General features: G+C 44.9%; 1 protein-coding gene across 1 annotated transcript in view; it reads right to left on the bottom strand.

Annotated features, from left to right (window-relative positions):
• Positions 1–1,271: 1,271 nt before the first annotated feature.
• axin1 (axin 1) overlaps positions 1,272–27,673 on the bottom strand; it is a 43,697-nt gene continuing 17,295 nt past the window's right edge. Inside the window, exons 3-12 of the mRNA XM_056288176.1 lie at positions 24,702–24,842; positions 22,527–22,623; positions 18,737–18,874; positions 12,277–12,821; positions 11,998–12,162; positions 11,664–11,909; positions 9,477–9,588; positions 6,801–6,836; positions 5,745–5,872; positions 1,272–1,424 (exon numbers count right to left, since the gene is read on the bottom strand). Coding sequence (XP_056144151.1) covers positions 1,298–1,424; positions 5,745–5,872; positions 6,801–6,836; positions 9,477–9,588; positions 11,664–11,909; positions 11,998–12,162; positions 12,277–12,821; positions 18,737–18,874; positions 22,527–22,623; positions 24,702–24,842 — 1,735 coding nt within the window. The 3' untranslated portion in view covers positions 1,272–1,297. The remainder of the gene's footprint in view (positions 1,425–5,744; positions 5,873–6,800; positions 6,837–9,476; positions 9,589–11,663; positions 11,910–11,997; positions 12,163–12,276; positions 12,822–18,736; positions 18,875–22,526; positions 22,624–24,701; positions 24,843–27,673) is intronic.

Below are 27,673 nucleotides of genomic sequence, written 5' to 3'. Positions count from 1 at the left end.
GGTATTTTGAACGACTGGGGCAAGCTGTCTGCCAACTGCAAACGGCTTTGCATAGATATTCAAATTACAGTTTGCATCCGTCAACTTTGATTGAGTTTCTACATCTATTGAGACACCTTAGGCTGAAGAAACCATTTTTAAACTTTTTAAACGCCACGTAACACATTGAAGTCAAAAGGGAAAATAAAAAAAGCGCATGCCCAAAACCGTCTGGGCATCGTGCTAATGTAAACTGTGCCCGGCCGTCAGGACATGACTTGTTTCATGCGTGTTGAATCAAAGGCCATTCTCTTCAGAGCTAAATCGGGCTGGGTGGGGATGGTGCAGAGGAAACCTGTTTAATTTCAGTCACCGGCTACATTTAGCCCTGTGATCATACCTAGCCACAGTCTACTGCGATTTCCTCATGTGCATGGTCAATTTCACGGGGCGGGGCTGTTAAATCACAATTCTGCTTGTTCTGCCAACATGTAAACATAGTCAGTCATGTATAATACACAGGAAGTGCAGCCCGACTGCTTCCCATTTCCAAGAGTACTGGTAAGGTGAGTGTTAAAAGCACTTGGTAGAGCATGGACATACGTTTGAAAAGGCTGTTACCATGTACTAGAAAACAAACAGAAAACAAACAAACAAACACAAAAATGAAAACCCAGCCCTGTCAAAGATCTTGATTGAGTTGATCTGGGACGATGCCCCTATTCTAGTAAGACTGAAAACAACAGAGTTTTTATTTAAATACTTAAATAGATATAAAACTTTGTTACTTTTTTTTAAACGGACAAACTGTACACATCTGGTACCAATACATATAAAAATTACAAGTGTGGTTACTTTAGAAAGGATACCTTCTGATACATCATATCAAAAATATGTCGCTTTATTAGCAGATTTATAGTTCCTCTATCTGGTCAGACTTTACAATGCTACATGACTCTCCACGAACATCACGAGGTCTTCTCTTCCAGACCGGCTCCTTGTACCCGTGACCGCGGCGGTGGCTCTGAGTACATTGTTAAGGACTACAAAATCCTTAAAAGTCACACGGCGGCCACAGTGACCCCGCCGTCAACGCCTTCTCTTATCTCACTGCCTTCCACCTCCACATCCATTTCTTCTGTATTGCTTTCTCCACCGTCACTTCAGCTTCCACTAAGCACTTCCTGTTTGCCATCCGACAGCTCCTCATCCCATCTCAGACTGCCTTCACACATGCCCATGCACACGGACATACACACACACACACACACACACACACACACACACGTGCGCGCATCTCCTTTTCTCGAACTTCTCTTCAATCAACTTTTTCAACTTTCCCGATGATCTTCTCCTCAAAGATGGGGAGGACAGCATCATCTTCACGTACCTCTTCGAACACCACTCCGCAGTCAAACTCATCGCTTACCTTCTTGAAATAATACCTGCAATTGGTTGGGTAAAAAAAGCAAAAGTGGTGAGGCTGAAGTTGGAGGGGTTAACTTCACAGTCATGAATGCATTATGAAAAAAACACATGTTCGTGTACCAGTTATTTTCAAGTCGTTCAAGGCGAAAGCTCAAAATGCTAAGACAACGGCATCAGCAAACCTAACCATCTACACAAACCCAAAATTGTATTTTAGCTGGTTACATTAAATGGCTTTCATTCTTGTAAAGAACAATCCATTGTCAATCCACAACCAGAACCACAGCCTGGTGTAGAAGATGTCTTTACATTTAGAAAGGTGGCTTGTTAATGATGCTCAAACCCTCTTGAATATACACATGTCCAAATCACGTCAGATCACAAGGGAATATTAGCACATAGAACAGGACAGAATAGGCTGGTGGATAAGAACAACTCAAAATGTGTGACAACTTGAGGAAAATGTTCTTAATGATGTGGCGTGTTGAAAGCTGTCTCTCCTTGCCTTCACACTGGTCATAAATAATGAAAGTCTGTCTGCACATTATGCAGAGCATGAAGGTGCATCACTTGTTAAGTCAGTGTTCATACTGTCTTTAGGGATAGTCATACATGTCGCCTATGTTATGCCTTCAGTGGGTGATGGTGGGTGGTGGGAAGATGGCGGCGCAAACTCACAATTGTGGCGGCCTCACCCAGTACTGACTATGCAGTGTCTTTGTCCATGTCTACATCTGCGTCTAAGTTTGTGTTATCATGTAACATTTTTATTTTGATCGTCGATTTTTTATTTTTATTTTTTGTTTAATGGCTGGGAGAGTGCTCCCTGTTCTCCCTGTGTCTGCGTGGGTTTCCTCCGGGTGCTCCGGTTTCCTCCCACAGTCCAAAGACGTGTAGATCAGGTGAATCAGCCCTTCTAAATTGTCCCTAGGTGTGAGTGTGTCAGCCCTGTGATGGCCTGGTGGCCTATTGAGGGTGTCTCCCCGCCTGCCGCCCAATGACTGCTGGGATAGGCTCCAGCATCCTGCGACCCTAATTAGGTTAAGTGGCTTGGATGATGGATGGATGGCTGGGAGAGCTGGGGTTGGATCAGCTGAAAGAGGTTGGTCTGCTGTGTCCTGTGGGCCCAGGGACCACGGCCCTGACCAGAGCTGTGCCCGAGAGGAAACACTGAGGCGGTCTGGCGGCGGCCTTGCCTAGCGTCGACTGTGCAGTGTTTCTGTCTGCGTCTGCGTTTGTGTCATCGTGTGGAGTGCAGGGAGGCGTGTCAAAGGTGTCTGGCTGGAAGAGCTGGTGTTGGATCGGCTGAGGGGGCCAGGTCTGCTGCGTCCTGTGGGACCAAGGACCACGGCCCTGCACTTAGCTGCGCCCGAATAGGAAACACCGAGGGTAGTCTGAGAGGATGCGGAAGTGGGGCATGCTAAGCTAACTAATAGCCCATTCAGACCGGCAGTTCCGACAGTCATCCTGGCTGGCGTTTGTTCTCTTGACAGAGGAATTTTTTGGACTGTGTTGCACTGGGTGGACTGTGTTGTTAACTATTTGTGTTTGTTTGTTTTTTTTTTTGCTTTGTTCTCTGTTTTTGGTGGTGTCATTTTGGGGACATTTTGGATGTGTGTTTTTGTCTTTTGTGTGTATTGCTGAATGTTATCAGCACATATGCCCCACAAGTTGGGTGTGAGATGGAAGAGAAAGACGATTCTGGAGTGATTTGGATGACATGGTGGAGAGGGTAGCCAAGGAGGAGAGAGTGGTGATTGGAGCGGACTTCAATGGGCATGTTGGTGAAGGAAACAGAGGTGTTGAGGAGGTGATGGGTAGGTATGGTGTCAAGGAGAGAAATGTGGAAGGACAGATGGTGGTGGATTTTGCGAAAAGGATGGAAATGGCTGTGGTGAATACATATTTCAAGAAGAGGGAGGAACACAGAGTGACATACAAGAGTGGAGGAAAGTGCACACAAGTGGACTATATTTTATGTAGAAGGCGCGATCTGAGAGGGATTGGAGACTGCAAGGTGGTGACAGGGGAGAATGTAGCTAGGCAGCATCAGATAGTGGACTGTAAGATGACTTTGAAGACCAAGAAGAGGAAGCGAGTGAAGGAACAGCCAAAGATCAAATGCTGGAAGTTGAAGAAGGAAGGCTGTTGTGTGGAGTTCAGGCAGGAGTTAAGACAGGCACTGGGTGATAGTGAAGAGTTGCCGGATGGCTGGGCAACCACTGCAGAAATAGTGAGGAAGACAGCTAGGAAGGTACTTGGTGTGTTATCAGGACAGAGGAAGGAAAACAAGGAGACTTGGTGGTGGAATGAGGAAGTACAGCAAATTATACAGAGGAAGAGGTTGGCAAAGAAGAAGTGGGATAGTCAGAGAGATGAAGAAAGCAGACAGGAGTACAAGGAGATGCAGTACAAAGTGAAGAGAGAGGTGGCAAAGGCAAACGAAAAGGCGTATGGTGAGTTGTATGACAGGTTAGACACTAAGGAAGGAGAAAAGGACTTGTACCGATTGGCTAGACAGAGGGACCGAGCTGCGAAGGATGTGCAGCAAGTTAGGGTGATCAAGGATAGCGATGGAAATGTGCTGATAAGCAAGGAGAGTGTGCTGAGAAGGTGGAAGGAATACTTTGAGGGGCTGATGAATGAAGAAAATGAGAGAGAGAAAAGGTTGGATGATGTAGGGATAGTGAATCAGGAAGTGTGGTGGATTAGCAAAGAGGAGGAGAGGGCAGCTATGAAGAAGATGAGGAGTGGAAAGGTAGTTGGTCCTGATGACGTACCTGTGGAGGCATGGAGGTGTTTAGGAGAGATGGCAGTGGGGTTTTTAATTAGATTGTTTAACACAATCTTGGTAGGTGAGAGGATGTCTGAGAAGTGGAGAAGAAGCATACCAGTACCGATTTTCAAGAACAAGGGTGATGTGCAGAGCTGTAGCAACTACAAAGGTATAAAGTTGATCAGCCACAGCATGAAAATATGGGAAAGAGTAATAGAAGCGAGGTTAAGAGGAGAGGTGACGATTAGCGAGCAACGGTATGGTTTCATGCCATGAAAGAACACTGCAGATGCGATGTTTGCTTTGAGAATGTTGATTGAGAAGTATAGAGAAGGCCAGAAGGAGTTACATTGTGTCTTTGTGGATTTAGAGAAAGCCTATGACAGGGTGCCGAGAGAGGAGGTGTGGTATTGTATGAGGAAGTCGGGAGTTGCAGAGAAGTATGTAGGAGAGGTGCAGGATATGTATGAGGGGAGTGTGACAATGTGTGCGGTTGGAACGACAGATGGGTTCAAGGTGGAGGTGGGATTACATCAAGGATTAGCTCTGAGCCCTTTCTTGTTTGCAATGGTGATGGACAGGTTGACGAACATGATCAGGCAGGAGTCTCCGTGGATGATGTTCGCGGATTACATTGTGATCTGTAGTGAGAGTAGGGTGCAGGTTGAGGACAGCCTGGAGAGGTGGAGGTATGCACTGGAGAGAAGAGGAATGAAAGTCAATAGGATCAAGACGGAATACCTATGTGTGAATGAGAGGGAGGACAGTGGAATGGTCAGGATGCAAGGAGTAGAGGTGACGAGTTTAAATACTTGGGGTCATCTGTCCAAAGTAACGGGGAGTGCAGGAGAGAGGTGAAGAAGAGAGTGCAGGCAGGGTGGAGTGGGTGGAGAAGGTAGCAGCAAGAGTTAAAGGGAAGGTTTACAAAATGGTTGTGAGACTAGCTATGTTATATGGTTTGGAGACTGGCACTGACGAAAAGACAAGACGTGGAGCTGGAGGTGGCAGAGTTGAAAATGCTGAAATTTTCATTGGGAGTGATGAAGAAGGACAGGATTGGGGATGAGTATATTAGAGAGACAGCTCAGGTTGGATGGTTTGGAGACATGTGTGGAGGAGAGATTCTGGGTATATTGGAAGAAGGATGCTGAATTTTGAGCTGCCAGGGAAGAGGAAAAGAGGAAGGGCAAAGAAGAGTTTTATGGATGTGGTGAGGGAGGGCATGCAGGTGGCTGGTGTGACAGAGGAAGATGCAAAGGACGGAAGAAATGGATATGGACGATCCTCTGTGGCGACCCCTAACGGGAGCAGCCGAAGGTAGTAGTAGTAGTAGTAGTAGTAGTAGTAGTAGTAGTAGTAGTAGTAGTAGTAGTAGTTTTTGTCTTTTGTGTTGCACTGCTGTGGGCTGGGAGAAATAACATTTTGTTTCTTTGTGTACGCAAGTACATGTAAGAAATGACAATAAATTGTTCCTGATTCATCTGCCCTGCAGGCTGATGAAGAGCCTGTGGTAGTGGATAAGGACTTTTGGATCATGAGATGCATGAGACGTGACACCCACCTGTAGTTCCCTTTCTTTGTTAGGAGCTCCTTAAACTGGCCCAGTGAGACAATCCTTCCTTTGACAGACGTTCGATACGGTATAGGCTCTCCACAAAAGTAGTAGGCCACAGTGATGTTCTCACAAGGCTGCTTCCTGGGACCCTTATGTCTGCCAAACAACAGGGAAGAAAAATCATTTTTCCCTCCCTCTGGTCATTAATTTCTCAATGAAAAAGTATACACTTGTGCTCGGGGACACACTAGAACTCTCTATAAATATCATTGTCTAATTTAGAGATTATCACCGATGGGTTTATGTAACATTTTCACCTGGTCAATATGTCAGACACTATTGTTGCTGATCAGGTTTTAGTGCAGGGTCAAATGCATAACTACACATCTTGCAGCTTAGCAAATAATTGTCAGGACACATGACAATCAAACCAATATGTGCATTTGTATGTAAACGCAAGATCTGGCAAAGAAAACAACCATGGTGTAATCCTGTTGCATAGTTAGGTCAGTGTTTGAGGCTGCTTTAAAAAAAAAACAGATTTGTGACATGGTTTGAGAAAAAAAGCAAAGGACGAAATGGACATAAATGACATTAAAATATCAACAAGCGAGGACTATATTGCACATCTGAGGCCACAATGTGTGCGTGTGTGTGTGTGTGTGTGTGTGTGTGTGTGTGTGTGTGACATAAGCTGCACAGCAGAGCAAGACTCTGATGAGGAAGAAAATACATTACAGACTATAAAGAAGGCAGCAAAAAGAAAGGGATGCCTGGTCAGTAAGGCAGCAGTTCAGGTGAACTTAAAGTTGCATTAAAGTGGCTCTTGCATCTGGAGTTAAATACGGAGGTGATATCCGACTCCCTGCCATTGGCTGAAGCTTGTGTTAAGTGACTCCTACTAGAAGATGTTGTCTTGCCAGGCGCGGTAAGTCCTGAGAAGAAGATTTGACCGCCGATTGATTACTGCAGAACGTTTGCACATCGAGATGTCAATGATTTCACATTGTTTTGGTCAAATCAACAAAAAAAAAATTCTCCCCTTTTTCTCCCGAATTGTACTTGGCCAATTACCCCACCCGGTCGCTGCTCCACCCTCTCCGCTGATCCGAGGAGGGCTGCAGACTACCACATTCCTCCACCGATACATGTGGAGTTGCCAGTCGCTTCTTTTCACCTGACAGTGAGGAGTTTTGCCAGGGGGATGTAGCGCGTGGGAGGATCACACTATTCCCCCCAGTCTCCCCTCCCCCGAATAGGCTCTTCAACCGACCACAGGAGGCGCTAGTGCAGTGACCAGGACACATACCCACATCCGGCTTCCCACCCACAGACACAGCCAATTGTGTCTGTAGGGACGCCCGATCAAGGCAGAGGTAACACGTGGATTTGAACAGGCGATCCCCGAGTTGGTAGGCAATGGAATCGGCCTCAATGCTACCCAGATGCCCTTGGTCAGATCAAATTAATCACAACATTAAAAGTCTGCATCTCGTCCTGGTGAGTGGTTTAACTCTCAGTAACATCACAGGCAAGCTGTGCACTTCTGCAGGTTTGATTCTGAGAGTGGACAACTTACCAGTTACTTGGGGTCTCAGATCTGCGTATATTTCTTGCTAACAGTAACGGGATGCAATGGTTACGAACAGTTCCAACTATGTCCTACCACCAATAGTTTTGGGATGAACATTCAGCACAACAGGAAAAAAAAAAAGAAAACGGCACATTTCCAACTAGGTGATGTCCACTAAATGAGTTATAAAGCAGATTACTGCAGGCGTACATATGGTAATAAAAGTGCACAAATACCACACAGTCACAATGATTTCACATGCTCTTTCAATGGGGAAAAACAGAAGGTTTTTTTAATTGAAAATTGTCTATGTGTTAAACAAATCAGTATAAATAAGAATCAACAGTTTAAGTATTTAGAGTTATTATTCATTATTTCAATATTGTTTTTCCCCTATGCTGTCATTTTATTGTTAGTTTTAAAATAGCATAGAGGTTTCTGCAGCCATATATTTAGTGATGATGGTTAAATAACTGGCAGAACTGTGGTGCAATGATTAGCGCAGTCGCCTCACAGCAAGAAGGTCCTGGATTCGAGCCCCGGGGTAGTCCAACCTTGGGGGGCCGTCCCGGGTCGTCCTCTGTGTGGAGTTTGCATGTTCTGCCCGTATCTGCATGGGCTTCCTCCAGGTGCTCTGGTTTCCTCCCACAGTCCAAAGACATGTAGGTCAGGTGAACCGGCCCGTACTAAATTGCTACTAGGTATGAATGTGTGTGTATGTCGGCCCTGTGTGATGACCTGGCAGCCTGTCCAGGGTGTGTCCCCGCCTGCTGCCCAATGACTGCTGGGAAAAGCTCCAGCATCCCTGTGATCCTGAAAGCAGGATAAGCGGTTCGGATAATGGATGGATGGATGGATGGATAATTAACTACTTACAAGTCGTCATAGTTTTCAAAACCTTTAATCCTTCAGCACACACAGTCCCTGTTGTTCTGTTTATGGTGCATCTGCATTAAGACACTGTACTTTTACAGGCTATGATGTGATGCAAGTCAAGAGGGGCATGTGCAGGTTTCCAGATGCATAGTGTTTCTCAGCCCCTCCCGGGCCTGATGGGCAGCTACACCCACTGGCTATATCAGGGGATTCACCTTTCATCTGCCTCTCACACACTTCCCTTATTGCACTTCATCTCTAAAGTACTCATCAGAGGAGCCAGTGAAACAGATTTCTGACAGACAACCCCTCTCACATAACGAGATGAATCTAATTGCACTCGCTTAAAAATTGGGCAAGTCTCTCCTCATTCACCCAGATACTATCTCTTTCCACTGAAAACTACCAGCAGGGACTTCTCACCACATATTAAGGATGTTGGTTTAAAGGAAAAGTCAAATTTGTTCCCGAAATAATAGTATTATAATTAAAAATTTAGCAACATCCCCCCCCCTTTTTCTCCTTGATTGTATCCGGCTATTTACCCAACTTGTTCGAGCCGTTCTGGTCACTGCTCCACCCCCTCTGCCAATCTGGGGATAGCCGCAGACTACCATATGTCTCCTCCGATACATGTGGAGTCGCCAGCCGCTCTTTTCACCTGACAGTGGGGAGTTTCACCAGGGGGACGTAGCGCGTGGGAGGATCACGCTATTCCCCCCAGTTCCCCTTCTCCCCCAAACAGGTGACCCGACCAACCAGAGGAGGCGCTACTGTAGCGACCAGGACACATACCCACATCTGGATTCCCACCCACAGACACAGCCAACTGTGTCTGTAGGGACGCCCGACCAAGCCGGAGGTAACACGTGGATTCAAACCGGCGATCCCCATGCTGGTAGGCAACGGAATAGACTGCTACGCTACCTGGATGCCCTTAGCAACATTATTTAATTAAATAATGGAACTGCAACATTCAACCTATTCTGCATGCACACAAAATTTGTTGAGGCTACCTCGGTCAATGTCACATGGAGAACCCAAATCTTATATGGGTGTATAACCTCTTGAAACCTTGAAACAACCATACTATATATACATCTGCAAATGCACCCTGCAGACATACATACAGCACTTTGTCAGTTATGGCTGTGGGGAGTGAGGTGAGGCGGGGGGTGTCATGAATCATGGAATGGGGGTTAAGAAAACCTGTGGGAGGGTGGGTGGGGTGGGAGGGTTGGTGGGTAGATCGGTTGGTTGGGGAGGAACACTGACAGAACACAGCGGACGTACTCGGACTCGGAGAGCTCACTGTCAGAGACGGCAGGCACCACGCAGAGCGGAGGGAACAATGCGGGCCTGACAGCCGTGCGACCCCTCTGGATCACCTCCATGACATACCTGAGGGACCGAACAACCCCAGCAGTTAGACATGGACGGGCCTAGGGGTGCAGGAGGTGATGCAAGCCAGAGAACAAACTAACAGCAAAACATCATGTGCGCCATGTATTGGATGATGCATGATGATGTATGACAAAAAAGAAAAGTGTGCTCCTTGGTGATCTCCAACCAGATACATGTGTCCCATGTGGGCTCAGGCCCTGATCCCAGTAACCTGGGCTCGAGTCTGGTAAACGCCTCTGCAACATGTTTTTTTTTAAATTATCTCCTCTCCTTACTCTGTTCTTAACATGTTCCTTTTGTAACCCGTCTACAGAAGAGAAACATTGTACAAAATATAACTCAGTCCACTACCAAGGTCTGTCCATTTTCCTCATTCATCAAAGACTACCAGTTTTTTTGCTGAGTTAATATACCTTAAGTAAAATTACAGCTTTTTTTTTTGGTTGGCTAACAAATCAAATTATTTTGCACAAAGTCAAAAATTCTCAGTATTTGGTATGTCCACCATTTGCTTTAATTACAGCTGGGATTCTGTCTGACGCTGAATCTGCAGTTGTCCCCTCCCCCCTTTTCTCCGCAATCATACCTGGTCAATTATCCCACTCTTCGGAGCCGTCCCGGCCACTGCTCCACCCCTTCTGCTGATCCGGGGAGGGCTGCAGACTACCACATGCCTCCTCCTTCTTTTCACCTGACAGTGAGGAGTTTCACCAGGGGGACATAGCATGTGGGAGGATCACGCTAATCCCCCCAGTCCCCCCCCCCGAACAGGCACCTCAACCAACCAGAGGAGGTGCTAGTGCAGCGACCAGGACACATACCCACATCTGGCTGCCCACCCAGACATGGCCAATTGTGTCTGTAGGGATACCCGACCAAGCCAGAGTTAACATGGGAATTCAATCCGGCGATCCCTGTGTTGGTAGGCAACGGAATAGACTGCTACGCCACCCGGACGCCCCGACACTTGGTTTCTCAACATTTCTGTAGTGTGCATTATACTGCCCCTTTACAAATGTTCAATTTAGCTGCAGCATTGCGCTGGGATCGTCCATCATCACTCAACACAACAATTTGCCCTCTGACTACTTTGTTAAGCTCTGTCGACATAATTGTAATAAACTGCCAAAACCTTTTCAAAAAGGGTGTCCTTTTTTTAAATCAAAGCCACTACTGCAACAACAATAAAACACAGATTATTTCAATATCTGCTATTAGTTACTGCAAAACCCAAAGAACTCACTCTTTGTATTAGGAGTATCTGTGTATTAAAACTTAAATGAAAAATAAAGTGTCACAACATGTTGAGGAAATTAAAGGAAATGGTGAGCAAGCAAAATATGTGGAGATTTCAATTTCATACCATACTTTCTCAAACACACACACACACACACACACATATATATATATATATATATATATATATATATATATATATATATATACTGTATATATCAGTATTTTATGTAATATTTTTGAATAACACATTACATGTTTCAGATATATCAACTATGCAAAAATGTTGTATTAGTTTTCGATGAATGATGAAAACAAATATAGATCTTGGTACTGGACTCAGACTTCTCAACCTCGATGTCTGCTTGTCTGTCTGCCTGTTTATATGTAATAAAACAACCCAAAAGTAGATTTGGTTATATAACCACTGGCATGAATGGCACACATTTTGCCATGTACCACTTAACCAGAGGTACAATAAGTGTGCAGACTGGGTTCCAAGGTCTTGCTCAAAGGGGCCATTTGACAGGACAAATGGCTGCTCGCAGTCTGAAGCAAAGAACCTGCTACTTTTATATTATCTATATTATATTGCTTTATTACTGCTTTGGCCCATTAAGGGTAGCAATTTTGCTCAGAGATGTTTTGCAATACCTTATTTTTTCAACAACGTAAAAATGTAATTTCAGCAAAGGATGGACAGTGAATTTCTTTAATAATCGAGTAAAATGGTCTCAGCTGGAGAACGTGAATTGAATGGATGAGCAACACAGGAAACTTTGATGCTTCAGTGGTGAAACAGAAACATGTGCATCCTCAACAGACAACCTTTTTACCTTTGCTTTGGTTGCAAGACTCCAGACTTAATCTTCTCCTCCTCAAGCCGTCGGCGTGCCTCCTCCAGCTGGGTGAGGGGGTTGGGGGCTGGGTTTGGAGGCATGGTGGGGTCCTGGATGAAAGGGTGAGACGGCTGCACATTGTTCCGCAGCTGAGCACTGACCCATGGGTGCACTGCGCCTGGTCGCTCCACTGAACTGAGACGAGACACGTCATGGCCGGCGGTCTTCTTCGACCCTGTCGTGCTCCTGAAATGCGCGGAAGAGTCACCCGTTGTTGACCTTTTAAACCCTAAAAATAAGTGAACTCAACCGTCCACAGGTTTTCACTCACCCATATGGGCTCCTCTTGTGGCGAACAGTCTCTTTCTCCCCCTCCATCATCCACATGAGGATCTTCTGGTTTCTCTCCATCTCCTCTGGAAGCAGCGTCCCATCATAGGCACGTGGCTCCTCACCTTTCTTGAACGCTTTTTTACATTGTGTGCCACCTTTGCTACTTAACATTGGAAGGAAACAAGTAATGATTAAAAAAAATGTTTAAAAAAAAACTTGACATGCATTGTAAAAAGAATAGACATAACGGTACTCTTTGTTTGGGTGTAAGTCATACCTGTAGCCAACAGGGTCCATTGGACTGGAGCTCGTGCCGTCAGCATAGTTGCGAGACTTTGACCCGTAATGGTTCTGCTCCACACCTGAGGGAAAGCCGCCATGCACTCTCACAGCCGCCTCGATCTCCATCTGCTCTTTGGGCTTTCCTCCCGCCATGTGATGGATGTGGTGCAGGTGTTTGTGATGGTGCTGGTGGCTCATCTCTCCCTTGATGCCATGCCTTACAGGATATTTACCCTGGCCCGACAACAGTGGCGTCCCGTGTCCGATTGCTTTGCCGCCTGAGAGACCGTCCGGGGAGCGCGACTTGGGGGAATGGCGGCCTGTGCCTGGTGACTGACAACCCGGAGTCTTCATGACTCTTTTGACGTGGTCGTCCAGGATGCTCTCGGGGTTCTCCTCATGAGCATCTCTCAGCAAAAGGCCGTTGTAGCTTGTGTCAGCATAGCGAGCGTTATAATGCTGGGAATAAGCACTGGAGGGGAACCTGTGACTGGACAGTGAAGTGGGTGTGGAGATGTCAACGTCATCACCCTCTTCTTCCTGTTTTAAAGATGTACATGAGTCTATTTAACATGAGAAAAATTCTACCAGAAAAAAAGTTTAAAGAGTAGAGGGAGTAGAATTTGAGGACCCTGTGTACATTCGATGTTCTGCACTTATCATTTTTTCCTCAAAAGACAAAATATTTGAATTAGAACTTCATCTTTTCACTTTCAACAGCTGAACATGAATGTCCTAATACAAAGTGGGCACAATCTGCTGCTGTTCTCTCAGACGGCTGCACAACTACAACGTGTACTGATTTCAGCCAGCAGGTGGCAGATTTTCACCGTGTGCTGATGCCTGGTGAGCAGTTCCCACTGCAGAGGTTTAGAAGTATAGCAAGAATGGGACCTCATCAGTCACATTTTGGGTTATTGTATGTGCGCAGCAAACTTTCGGTTTGTTTTACAATCGAGAGCAGGGAATTTAACCCCAACAATGACTTGTCATGACGCATACACTACCGTTCAAAAGTTTGGGATCACCCAAACAATTTTGTGTTTTCCATGAAAAGTCACACTTATTCACCACCATATGTTGTGAAATGAATAGAAAATAGAGTCAAGACATTGACAAGGTTAGAAATAATGATTTGTATTTGAAATAAGATTTTTTTTACATCAAACTTTGCTTTCGTCAAAGAATCCTCCATTTGCAGCAATTACAGCATTGCAGACCTTTGGCATTCTAGCTGTTAATTTGTTGAGGTAATCTGGAGAAATTGCACCCCACGCTTCCAGAAGCAGCTCCCACAAGTTGGATTGGTTGGATGGGCACTTCTTTGAGCAGATTGAGTTTCTGGAGCATCACATTTGTGGGGTCAATTAGACGCCCAAAATGGCCAGAAAAAGAGAACTTTCATCTGAAACTCGACAGTCTATTCTTGTTCTTAGAAATGAAGGCTATTCCATGCGAGAAATTGCTAAGAAATTGAAGATTTCCTACACCGGTGTGTACTACTCCCTTCAGAGGACAGCACAAACAGGCTCTAACCAGAGTAGAAAAAGAAGTGGGAGGCCGCGTTACACAACTGAGCAAGAAGATAAGTACATTAGAGTCTCTAGTTTGAGAAACAGACGCCTCACAGGTCCCCAACTGGCATCTTCATCAAATAGTACCTGTTAGAGCCTGTTTGTGCTGTCCTCTGAAGGGAGTAGTACACACCGGTGTAGGAAATCTTCAATTTCTTAGCAATTTCTCGCATGGAATAGCCTTCATTTCTAAGAACAAGAATAGACTGTCGAGTTTCAGATGAAAGTTCTCTTTTTCTGGCCATTTTGAGCGTTTAATTGACCCCACAAATGTGATGCTCCAGAAACTCAATCTGCTCAAAGAAGTGCCCATCCAACCAATCCAACTTGTGGGAGCTGCTTCTGGAAGCGTGGGGTGCAATTTCTCCAGATTACCTCAACAAATTAACAGCTAGAATGCCAAAGGTCTGCAATGCTGTAATTGCTGCAAATGGAGGATTCTTTGACGAAAGCAAAGTTTGATGTAAAAAAAATCTTATTTCAAATACAAATCATTATTTCTAACCTTGTCAATGTCTTGACTCTATTTTCTATTCATTTCACAACATATGGTGGTGAATAAGTGTGACTTTTCATGGAAAACACGAAATTGTTTGGGTGATCCCAAACTTTTGAACGGTAGTGTATGTCACACTGAGCTATTGTGACATATCTGTAAGTTTCACATGTACATCTTAGGTCTTGATCTTCAATGAAGCGAGTCTGCAGCCTTGATGGAAGACAGAAGATAATTCCATCATTTTGAAGTGAGAAAAGTCTGTATCTAAAAATAATCTGTCCTATTTATTGTGAGATATTATAAGATGTATTGGACAAATTACTGACAACTGGCATTGGAACAAATAATCATTATTATCATCATTACATTTATATAGCGCATTTCTAGACACCCAAAGCGCTTAAAATGGATCTGAACTACAATAAAATGCATTTGTAATTTTGTCCAAGATTAGATAATAAACCAGTCACCAGACAGGTACAATCAGAAGTGGTCAGAAATAAATTTGGCCATGTTTTCCTGTCCATTTGTGGCTATTATTTAAGCAAAAAAACATTGAAAAAAAGTTTTTTGTTTTTTTTCTCCGATCACTGTATTTGTCCTCTTGGTAAATTGATTTGGAACTGAGTAAAAATAATGGGAATAATGCTTAACAGAAATTATTAACAATGATGCATATGAACTCTTTTCAAATCTTTCCAATGTGTGACTATATCATTGTTTAAAACTATACAGTCACAATTACAATAAAACAAGCAGATTAACTTTCTATGTACTGTATCTGAGGTGTTGTACAGATTTATTCTGTAGATACAGGTGTATGTTTTAAACATTTGGATCTTGGGATGGAGCCAAATTATAAATGTGACTTTAATAATATTGACATGTGCATGCATAACAGCAGGTACTGACGTCTATGTTAGCTGAGTACATTAGGAGATATTCATAGCTGCCTTCATTTCAGCATATCTCTGCCCCAGTTGACCCCATCCTCTACCCTCTCTTCCAAATGACACCATTTCAACAAGGAAGTCCTTGGCAAACAAGACAGTGGATAATTTATGGGTGGACATTTATAACTCAGCAGGCAGCAGCCACCTAAATGATCATTGGGAATGTTATGATGAGGGTTAAACTCGGCTTGATCCCCAATAGTGTGCCTTCAGCATTTGAAACAAACATCAGCTGATTCCACTCACCTTCATCCCTGAGGGGGGAGAAAGTGGCTGGTGAAATTAGCCTGTGTGATGCTTGACTAGAATAAAAACCTGCATACAACACATGAGCCTTGATAGCACAAGAATGGGGACGACTGATATCACCGGTTAGGGCAGATCTCACGACGTCTCCTCACTGCGAGTGGCCTGCACTGCACATGTTCAGTCCCAATTACCTCATTTGCACCAAATAAAGGTCCAATTCAGACAAGCACCAACCATTCTGCTGAGTCTAGACATTAATGTGAGGCAGTCGTTCAGGTTCAGCTTTTTGTTGACCGATGGGCTAATGCTCTCGAGCATGTGAATTATCATGTGCGTAGCTGGAGTACAATGACAACTGACCCAACGTGAAGCAGCAAATTCCATTCACCATACAGTGGTGCAACTGGTCCACAGCAGTAAGCAGTCATTCATGATTAACATTCTGTCGGCACACCAGAAACATTTTATATCCATAACATGTGGACGTTCTTCAGATGGTGGACTTTTTTGGTTGTGTCTTTGGACTGTGGCAGGAAACCAGAGCACCTGGAGGAAACCCACGCAGACACGGGGAGAACATACAAACTCCACACAGAGGATGACCTGGGACGACCCCCAAGATTGGACTACCGCGAGGCTCAAACCTAGGACCTTCTTCCTGTGAGGTAACCACACTAACCACTGTGCCACCTGCCGCCCTCATTGCCACAATATTCTACAGTAATTCTGATCGTCTGTCTGACAGGAGCATGGACACATCAGCATCAGGTCTCAAGCTTTTTTCCTGCTGGAGTTGTTCACAACACTGAATGTTTTTGCCACTGCAGCAGTGTCTGTCCCAGTCAAACCATTTCAATAATTGTACATGAAAGCTGGAGAGCATCTTGAACCATGGTACAGATGACAGTTAGTATTATGCAACCTGACTCCATGAACCAGATGAATAAAATAACAATCTATTAATGCAGAAATGCTACAGATTGCAGCTTTAACCCACCAACCCTAAAATGTATAAATTTTTCTAGTACCTCTAGTATTTGAGATATTTAAACTGAGAATTTGTGTTTTTATTCAAACACATTTAAAGGCAAAAGAGTCAGCCAGATACCGAGAATATACTGAGCCATATGCTCAAAATACTCTACAGAGTAAACCAAGGATTTTCTTATCTGTTCCAGTCCTTGCACATAGGGTGGGTAATGACTCTCTGAAGCTGAATAATGGGGTTGAATATCACTTGATAAAAACAGTGACATTTCTTGCACGGCTCCAGCTTTCAGTAAAAGAAAAAGTTCCTTGATTGTTGCTCCTTTGTTTGGAGGGCCAAATCAGAAATGATCTGCCTTGGCTTTGTTTACTGAGGGAAATTTCATTTGTGGTACCGGCAAGCATCTTATCACCGTCCAAGTGACATCAAAAAGTCAGTACACTACTCCTGGCTTACAAGGGAATGAGTGTGCAGGTACTCCGTCTGATGCCGGAGACAAAGTGATGGCATCACAGCCAAATCACTAACAGGCCAAGGACAGAATTCCCTCATGCTCTATTCTCTAATTCTGTACTCTTAATACATTTTATAATTCCATTATAATTCTGTTATCCTCTTTCAATGTTGTATTCTGTAAATTGTGTAAACAAAACATCCATTGCATGTTGTCCGTCTAGGGAGAGAGATCCCTCCTCCGTTGCTCTCCCTGAGGTTTCTTCCTATTTTTTCTCCCTGTTAAAAGGTTGTGTTTTTTTTTAGGGAGTTGTTCCTTATCTGATGCAACGGTCTAAGGACAGGATGTTGTGTTGCTGTTGAGCTCCCTGGTGCAAATTTGTAATTTGTGATAATGGGCTATACAAATAAAATTGACTTGGCTTGACTCTAAACAATTTATGCTCTTCTTTCCCACTTTATGGCCTCATTAGTTTTTATCAAGTCCTTGTTGTGCTTGCTTAAGAGCTATGATCAGACATACATCCGGGATATTCCAAAGTTTTGAGGAAATTTCAAAAATTCCAACCACAGCTTTAGAGACAAATCTAAACGGGGCAACACAGCCGAGGCACGACATAGCAGAATTGTGAACAGCAGCGGCAGAGACAGAGTCATAAATCTGGCAACCTGGAGAGATTTCTGTGACCTGCACCATATAACTGTTTATGTGTGGCGTTCTTGACACAACCAACTGCATCACAGAGTCCATCGGTGGTTACAACTCTGCTGCATCCTTCAGACGTGAAGCCCCCTTGGGGCAGTCTCCAAACCTGTGTTAGGACTAGATGCTTTTTGGATAGTCCCACCATTTTTGAAACTGCTCTTAACAAGAAGGAGGCCAGATCCTTTCTACCAATGAGGATCAACGTGATCAATTCATGAGACTGCTGTGTCTTGTGAGGCTGAAGGGAAAAAAAAATCCATCCAGCCATTATCCAAACCACTTATCCTGGTCTGAGGGTCGTGGGGATGCTGGAGCCTATCCCAGCAGTCACTGGGCGGCAGGCGGGGAGACAGCCTGGACAGGCTGCCAGGCCCACAAAGGGCCGACACACACACACACACACACACACACACACACACACACACACACACACACACACACACACACACACACACACACACACACACACACACACACACACACACACACACACACATTTACACCTAGGGACAATTTAGTACGGCCGATTCACCTGACCTGCATGTCTTTGCACTGTGGGGAGGAAACCAGAGCACCCGGAGGAAACCCACACAGATACAGGGAGAACATGCAAACTCCACACAGAGGATGCCCTGGGATGATCCCCAAGGCTGGACAATGCTGGGGTTTGAACCCAGGCCCTTCTTGCTGTGATGCGACCGTGCCAACCATGGAAAAAAGTTCTGTGTATGATATTCAGAGAAGGTTGAATCAGTTCATCTGGATACAACGTTTATTGACAGATACGTTTGAGTGATGAAACGTATCTGTCAATAAACGTTGTATCCATCACTCAGTTGAGTGATGAAATGTATCTGTCAATAAATGTTGTATCCAGATGAACTGATTCAACCTTCTTTTAGTTTCTTACCTGGATTATTGAGCATGTATCAAGACACCTGTACATGATAAGATACAGACATTGGTACAGAGATGGGCTTTCATGACGACAACAACAACATGGAAAGCAGCAAAGAGAAAAGTAGGGGCATACCAATCGTACTCTCTTCAGTCGCTCCTCCAGCTTCTCCTGAGCCTCCCTCTCTCTCAGAACGCCTTCCAGTCTGCTGATGAGCTCTGCAGCAAACCTCCCCGGCTCCACATGGATATCCTTTGGTATACGGTTTGTGCGCTGGGGGAAGAGACGTGTGACACACATCAATAGCATTCAATGATCTACGGATGAGAGGGTGTCATCTATTGTCGTTCAAGGCATCCTTGACCTCTTTTTCCACTGTGTGAATTGAATGCAAAGCGCATTTGAGACTGTAGCTGTGATTTACAGCTATAAAAATAAACTTGGCCTGACTTGACTTCCCTCTCGATGTTTGCATTGTTATCACTGGTGTCTGAACACAGGGCCAGCATGGGGGCTTTTTTTCTGCCTTGACCTCCACGAGTTGTTCTTTTGTGACAATAACAAAAGAGTAAAATACAATGGAAAGTGCAAGTATGAGTGAAGATTGTGCAGTTGGGAACAAGTCAAACAAGTTAGAGGGATTCTAAATCAAAGTCAAGTACTCATTAATATGCCTTATATTAAATACTGATGAAGCTTGTTTTTGTCAGATTCGCTGGTGAGTTTTTTTTCCAGTGAAAAGACTTGGGGCTGTCTATTCCACTATCACAGCAATGTTGAATAAATATTTCATAGGTACCTTAACAAGACAGCTTCGATAACATTTCCATAACCTACTTGCACCCTTGATCCATGGCCAAAGATCTGCAACATTTTGGCGACACAACTGTTTATACATTAACAGCATTGTCATATCAAAACCTTGACTTTGGCACTACAGGCTGCTGCCCAGCTATTGAGCAACTTGATCAGGGAAGGGGCAACCGAACAGAGGAGGGTGTCATTTACATTGAGGACATTTTATTCAGTGTTTGACAGACCTCCAATAGTACGTGGACTCATATTACCAGAAATAGAGCTACAAAACACAGAACACAAGTCACCTATATGAAGGGAAGAGAGGCTTTTTTTCTGGTTACAAGGATTATATAGCTAAATTAATAGCAATATACTCAAAAGACTGTTAACAGTCAGAAAATCCAAACAAATGTAGTATCATTGAGCACATTTACAGTTAAAATGTGATGCATTTAAGTTTTTATTTGAATTTTGGTTAAAATGCAGGATTTTGGTATAGGCTGATCAAAATTCTCAGGCCTGGTGCACACCGCGAACCTTTCTCTGTGCATGATGGCTACCTAGCTGAACTGCTGCAGCCTGCATGCACTGCTGCTGCCAACCATGTCTTTTACATTGAGTTTGCCTTTGATAATGGCCATCAATAAGAAAATGTTTCATTTAATTTCATACATTTCATTTATATTTGTTTTAGACACATGTTGCCTCCACTTTCTCCTAACACCCCGTTGCTAAAATGGTTAAAAAAAAATCTCATCTCATCTCATCTCATCATCACCCTCCGCTTCTCTGGGGTCGGGTCACAGTGGCAGCAAGCTAAGTAGGGCACTCCAGACATCCCTCCTCCAGCAACGCCCTCCAGCTCCTCTAAGGGGATCCCAAGACGTTCCCAGGCCAGATTGGACATGTAGTTCCTCCAGCAAATTCTGGGTCTACTCCGGGGTCTCGCCCCCAGTTGAACTTGCCCGGAAAACCTCCAAAGGAAGGCACCCGAGAGGCATCCTAATCAGATGCCCGAAACACCTAACTGGCTCTTTTTGACGCGAAGGAGCAGAGGCTCTACTCCAAGCTCCCTCCGGATGTCCGAGCTCCACACCCTATCTCTAAGGCTGAGCCCAGACACCCTACGGAGGAAACTCATTTCAGTCACTTGTATCCGCGATCTCACCCTTTCGGTCACTACCCAAAGCTCATGACCATAGGTGAGGGTTGGAATGAAGACTGACTGGTAAATTGAGAGCTTTGCCTCCTGGCTAAGCTCCCTCTTCACCACAACGGTCCAGTACAACGTCAGCATTACACCTGATGCTGCACCAATCCACCAGTCAATATCCTGCTTCATCCTACCCTCACTCGTGAACAAGACCCCGAGATACTTTAACTCCTTCACTTGAGGCAAAAACTCATCCCCAACCCGGAGGGAGCAATCCACCATTTTTCGGTATAGAACCATGGCCTTAGACTTGGAGGTACTGACTCTCATCCCAGCTATTTCACACTCAGCTGCAAACCACCCCAGTGCGTGCTGGAGGTCACGTTCTGATGAAGCCAACAAAGCCAGATCATCTACTAAGAGCAGAGATGCAATTCTGAGGTTCCCAAAATGGACACACTCCTCACCTTGGCTGCACCTTGAGATCCTGTCCATGAATAACACAAACAGAATCGGAGACAAGAGACAACCTTGGCGGAGTCTGACATCCACCGAAAACGTGTTTGACTTTGTGCCGAGAATGCGGGCATGGCTCTCACTTTGGTTATACAAGGATTGGATGGCTTGTAGCAACTGCCCCAGTATCCCATACTCCTAAAAAAATATTTATTTATCTTTTCATGTCTGTGACATAGTCTACAGATATAGACATTATTGAAACTATAGTGAAAGATGTTGGTTTTTGTAATAAGGCGCTTGTATTATGTCAACATGACTATCAACAGATAATTTTCACTGTCTACTTTTGCTCGAGAACTGCATGCCTCACGCAGAGAAAATAGGCTTGATGGCGAAACTCTAGATGATGCATCGCTGCGGCGTGGCTTGAGCCGGGCCTGAGCCGCGCTGCTCATTGCGTCCACATGAAAAGCAAGAGGTTCCATGCTGCTCAGGTGGGCGGTGTGGCCCGGGCCTTAGGGTCATTTCCGCATGCAGACACATAACACCCCTTATTTAACAGGTACCAGATGATAAAAAAAAGCTGCCAGTAAGGACTGAAGCCAACAGCTGGCAGTAAATTGGAAACCCTGAATCCAACAGGTTTACTCCCTAGTTTATTCCCTCCCAAATAATACAACAAATAATCAACTTACACAGATAACAGTCTGAAGCTGATGTTCTTCACCATCACTCCTGTTACCATTCTGTGACGGTGACAATCAAGAGCAGCTCACTACGGAGAGAACTAAAGTTCCTCTGCTGGAGATTCAAAACAATAGATCTTACCATCATCACTCCTTTCATCACCACTTGCAACTGAACTTAGAAATATGATTAATTTATCGGGGCAAGGAAAGGGCAAGGCTTTGCTATGGAGATTTTACTCCATCACGCAGTCGATGCATGCATCCTAATCGGATGCAAAGTGCTGAGTTTTAATTTGACTCTTAATGCCACAGACCAATTAGGGCTGAAGTTTTCCTCCAGAGAGAGAGAGAGCGAGCGAGAGAGAGAGAGAGAGAGAGAGAGAGAGAGAGAGAGAGAGAGAGAGAGAGAGAGAGAGGAGAGAGAGAGAGAGAGAGAGAGAGAGAGAGAGAGAGAGAGAGAGAGAGAGAGAGAGAGAGAGAGAGAGAGAGAGAGAGAGAGAGAGAGAGAGAGAGAGAGAGAGAGAGAGAGAGAGAGAGAAGGCTGCAGAAGGAGGTATGGGGCCGTCACTGAGAAAACACTCATATCAGCTAGACATCAGCACACACACACAGCTGGAGAGAGCATCAAGCAGCACATAGACAGCCTTCTCTTTCACCAGCAGCTATTCTTTCACTCCATCACAGGGCATGCCGCACAGCCGAGCTTAAATATGCACTTCTCCAGCAGTGGAGGAAAATAACGCAGGAACGAGACGGTTAGAAAGGGAGAGAGTAGTGTAGGGGCAGAAATAGAGAGGGAAGGGGAAATAATCCAAGAATAACTTACTGGAATATGAGGTAGTGGCACTCGCCCATTTGCTTTGGCACTTTCGTGCATCTCCCGGCGATGCTGTTTGCGGTATCTGTAGGGTGGAACCCCATCTCTGGAATAAACAACAAAGACATTTTTCATGAAACGTACTCATGAATAACCAAAGAAGGCATCTTTGAAGTTTACTGTGAGAGCTCTTAACCAGCATTCTCTCATAAAGCTGAACACACGGAAAGTCTTGATTCATCAAAATATCCAGCAGAGTGCACATCCACCAGACTATCCATTCTTTGAGAGTTTATTATAATCCTCGTGCACTACAAGCAGTGTGGCAGATTGCGGTAACAGTGTTGACAACACCGGCCAGGAATCCGATGAGGTCCGACTGGTGGTGGTCATGCTGGTTTAATATCTTCCTGTGCTTCTAAGTGTTGCAGCTAGTAGCTGATAGCGGCCTCTAATCCATTCCGCTTCAAACCAACTTCTGTCAAGTTGGGCGAGCTTTGAAGCATGACTCCCTAATGACATCCCCGACTTTGAAAAACTTACAAAATAAATAAGTAAATGGACCTAAAAAAAAAACAAAAAAAAAAACACATGGGGCATCTGGGTAGCATAGCGATCTGTTCCGTTGCCTACCAACACGGGGATCGCCGGTTCGAATCCCCGTGTTACCTCCGGCTTGGTCAGGTGTCCCTACAGACACAATTGGCCGTGTCTGCGGGTGGGAAGCCGGATGTAGGTATGTGTCCTGGTCGCTGCACTAGCGCCTGCTCTGGTTGGTCAAGGCACCTGTTTGGGGGGGAGGGGGAACTGGGGGAAAAGCGTGATCCTCCCATGCACTGCGTCCCCCTGGCGAAACTCCTCACTGTCAGGTCAAATGAAGCGGCTGGTGACTCCACATGTATCGGAGGAAGCATGCGGTAGTCTGCAGCCGTTCCCAGATCAGCAAAGGGGGGTGGAGCAGCGACTGGGATGACTCAGAAGAGTGGGGTAAATAGCCGGATACAACTGGGGAGAAAAATGGGAAGAAAAAAAACAAAAGCCAGTATATCCTTTCACATTCAACAAGGGAATGTACCTACGGCATAAAAGGAGACAAATGACCCCCGCAGTCCTAATAGAGAAGTAAGGCTTTTTCTTTTTCCAACCATTTTCAATCAGTTGTTCTGAAGTGTATGCATAATAACCGACCATGCATGCGCTTCTGTTTTCAGCAGTCGTGGTTTGAAGGAATTAAAAGTCTGCTGCCCATTGCACCACAGGGTTGAATGTCCCATAATTGTCACCGCAAACAAAAATGTACAGTTTTGACGGGCGGGACCGCAGAGTGGATGTTTATTGTTGGATTTTCTTTTACTGGCTGCTCCTGTGGTCGGTGCGTATAGGGCCGCGGGATATGAGACAACTGTTTTCCCATATCGCACTTGATGGATGGCGACCTGACAAAGCTTTGGGAAACTGGCAAGCGTGACGAGACAGTTTTTACCTGATAAGGGGGAAGTGGCAGGATTGTACAGATAAATCTGATATAGTTTGAATTTTCATGCAAATTTTCATCCAGAAGTACAGGATGACACAAACAACACGAAAATGTTCAGTTCCCCAGGAATGCGGCTTGACTTAAATTCAAAACTGAGGATATGGATATCTTGCTGCATGGATGAGAGAGACATTTTTTCATTTCAGCAGGGTTTCAACATTTTCTCCAACAGACAGCTAGTATGTCCACTTGGTATGATGTGGTTGACCTGCAACCAACCACGGAAAATATCTCAGTATTGTGAATTGAGGCCGTCTTTTATTGTAAATATACACGTAAAACATGGTGTTGCAGTCAAGGACATAGCTGCTGCCTTTACAAATATTATTACAAAAAATGAGAGTAGAGGCAGGCATGTAGTGAGGACCTCCTGGCTGGTCCTCACTTCTTCAAGGATCTATTTTAGGGTTAGGACTTGGGTTTAGGGGTAGGGTTAGGATTAAGATTAGGATTAGGCTAGGTTAAGGTTAAGGTTAGGCATGTGGTGCAGATGGTTAAGGTTAGAGTTAGAAGTTAGGGAAGGAATGTAGTCAGTGAGGGTCCTCACAAGCATAGAAAAGCAAACGTGTGTGTGTGTGTGTGTGTGTGTGTGTGTGTGTGTGTGTGTGTGTGTGTGTGTGTGTGTGTGTACAGAGGGAAATACATACACACTGCTGTCGGTGAGGGAAAGGGTGTCGGCGTCGCTGGACATACTCTGCTGCTCGCTGTCATTGGCGCTGGTGGCCGGAGCCACAGCGTAACCCCTGTTGACATAATACGGGTTGATGGGCTCCCGCCACGATGCATGTCTGAAAATCAAACACAGCCGTGAAAAAAAAACAGTTGAGATATATCCTTTTTCTGTGACAGATGTGGCATTTATTTATCATAGACGACTAATGTATACAATGTTGAAAACACGTTGTATCTGATTTTAAGAGGGGAGGAAGTCACTGTGTGCCATTTCCTCTAAACCCAAAACTGAGACCAAATTAAGATCTGTTAGGCCATATCTCTTATACATGAGCTCACAGACTCCATGGCAAAATTCTATATTTGTGATTAAATTGATAAAAGAATATGTTTGTTAGACACGAACTGGGATTGAGCATGGCCCCTACAGTCCAAAATACTGAAATAAATAAAAGTAGGCCAATGGATGAATGAATGAATGAATGAATGAATGAATGAATCAATCAATCAATCAAGTAAACCTTATCCCAGTATTACAATTTAAGGGAGATTTAATAAGTTACAGCTGTATTTTCTCCCCAATTGTATCCGGCCAACTGCCCCACTCTTCTCCCGGTCTCTGCTCCACCCCCTCTGCCGATCCAGAGAGGGCTGCAGACTACCACATGCCTCCTCCGATACAGTTGGAGTCACCAGCCGCTTCTTTTCACCTTACAGTGAGGAGTTTCACCAGGGGGATGTAGCGCATTGGAGGATCATGCTATTCCCCTCCCCCTGAACAGGTGCCCTGACCAACTAGAGGAGGCGCTAGTGCAGCGACCAGGACACATACCCACATCCAGTTTCCTGCCTGCAGACTCGGCCAATTTGTTTCTGTAGGGACGCCCGACATAGCTGGAGGTAACGCAGGGATTTGAACCGGCGATCCCGTGTTGGTAGGCAACGGAATAGACCGCCACACCACCCGGACACCCCTAAGCTGTATTTTAATAAGACTCAAAAGCTTCAAGTCCCCTAGGAAAATCCATGCCAAGCCCAAGGACACCATTACTAATGGGCATGAACATTAAATATACATTTTAAGAAAAATATGGGTTTCTTTTGAATATAGCCTCGGTTTCTTTTCTTTCTCCTTTTCGAAATAGCAACGGTGTAGTTTATGATAGTGTAGCCACGCGCTTGTTCTCCTCTGTGCAGCACTCATATCATGCTGACACCCCTCCGAGTGTGACGAGGCGTAGGCAGGTTGTGCTTGGCGCGCACACACACACACACACACACACACACACACACACACACACACACACACACACACACGTTATGGATCTCAGTGGACCTCTCCTCTTTATCTTCAAACTGGAGCCCCTGAGGGTGTCGACTATTTACGCTCTCTTCTTGTTTAGTAAACCGGAAGCTACCAATGTGTTTTCCAAAAAAAGCCCCCAAACTAATTACGGTTTGTAATTCATGGTAGAAGTTTGGGCTAATGATTTGTGATATCAGGCTATACAAATAAAATCAACTTGACTTCACATAATGATGGTTTTTTTTGTTTTTTTAATTTCAAACAAGCATAAAGGGCCAGCTGGGGACGCCCCGGTGGCTCATCCGGTAGAGTGGTACCACATAAGGCTGAGTCCTTACCGCAGCTGCCTGGGTTTGAATCAGGCTCGGGCCTTTTACTGCATATCATCCCCTGTCTCTCCCTTGCCTTTACTGTCTCTCTCTCTACTATCACAATCCAATAAAAAGGTGGAAAATGCCACACACACAAAAAAAAACACTAACCTTAAAAAAAAAAAGCTTATAGTGTCATCTAAATATGAGGGTTTAGCTTACTGGGAACAAGAAATAAAAGTTAAGTAACATTTCTCTGGGCAAGAATTTTCCCAGTTAATCCATCAATTGATGCAGGAGTGCTGATACAGTTCCTTGTACAGTGCTGCCCTGTGACAGTGTCCTTCACCTTCTACATCAACACGAGTAATGACAACCTCACAGGACAACACTGAACAGTACTGAACTGATATCAAAATTGACATCCTATCTGCCCACCATCCATTAGCTGAACCGCTTATCCTATTCTCAGGGATGCTGGAGCCTATTCCAGCAGTCATTGGGCGGCAGGCGGGGAGCCACCCTGGACAGGCTGCCAGGCCATCACAGGGCCGACACACACACACACACACACACACACACACACACACACACACACACACACACACACACACACACACACACACACACACACACACACACACACACACACACACACACACACACACACACACATTCATACCTAGGGACAATTTAGTACGGCCAATTCACCTGACCTACATGTCTTTGGACTGTGGGAGGAAACCAGAGCCCCCGGAGGAAACCCACACAGACATGGGGAGAACATGCAAACTCCACACAGAGGACGACCCGGGACGACCCACCAAGGTTGGACTACCCGGGGCTCGAACCCAGGACCTTCTTGCTAACCACTGCGCCACCGTGCTGAACCACTGCACCACCGTGCCTACCAATCGGCAAAAACCAAGACAATAAGAACGACGACAACTGTAATAGATAATAATTAATAATGATCATAATAATAGAGGCTGCTCACATCAAGTTCTTTGCACCCCAGTCAGAAACAGCCATGTCACTTAGTTCAAAAAAATAAAAACAAGGTCACCATAAACATGTCACACACACACACACACACACACACACACACACACACACACACACACACACACACACACACACACACACACACACACTCACTGACCTCTCAGTTACAATGTGACCGATAACAAGTGGTTTATAGTTTTATGAGATAACATACAGTTCATCTGGTGGTTGAAACATCAGGTGTGACGTGGCGCATGTGACTGATGAGGATGAGGGTGACTAACTACAGTGATTACAACTAGCTCTTTGCCACTGCCGCTCCCGA

Source organism: Lampris incognitus, chromosome 10 (assembly GCF_029633865.1).
Source record: "Lampris incognitus isolate fLamInc1 chromosome 10, fLamInc1.hap2, whole genome shotgun sequence".
Classification (NCBI taxonomy): domain Eukaryota; kingdom Metazoa; phylum Chordata; class Actinopteri; order Lampriformes; family Lampridae; genus Lampris; species Lampris incognitus.
This window is presented reverse-complemented; position numbering and strand designations above follow the sequence as displayed.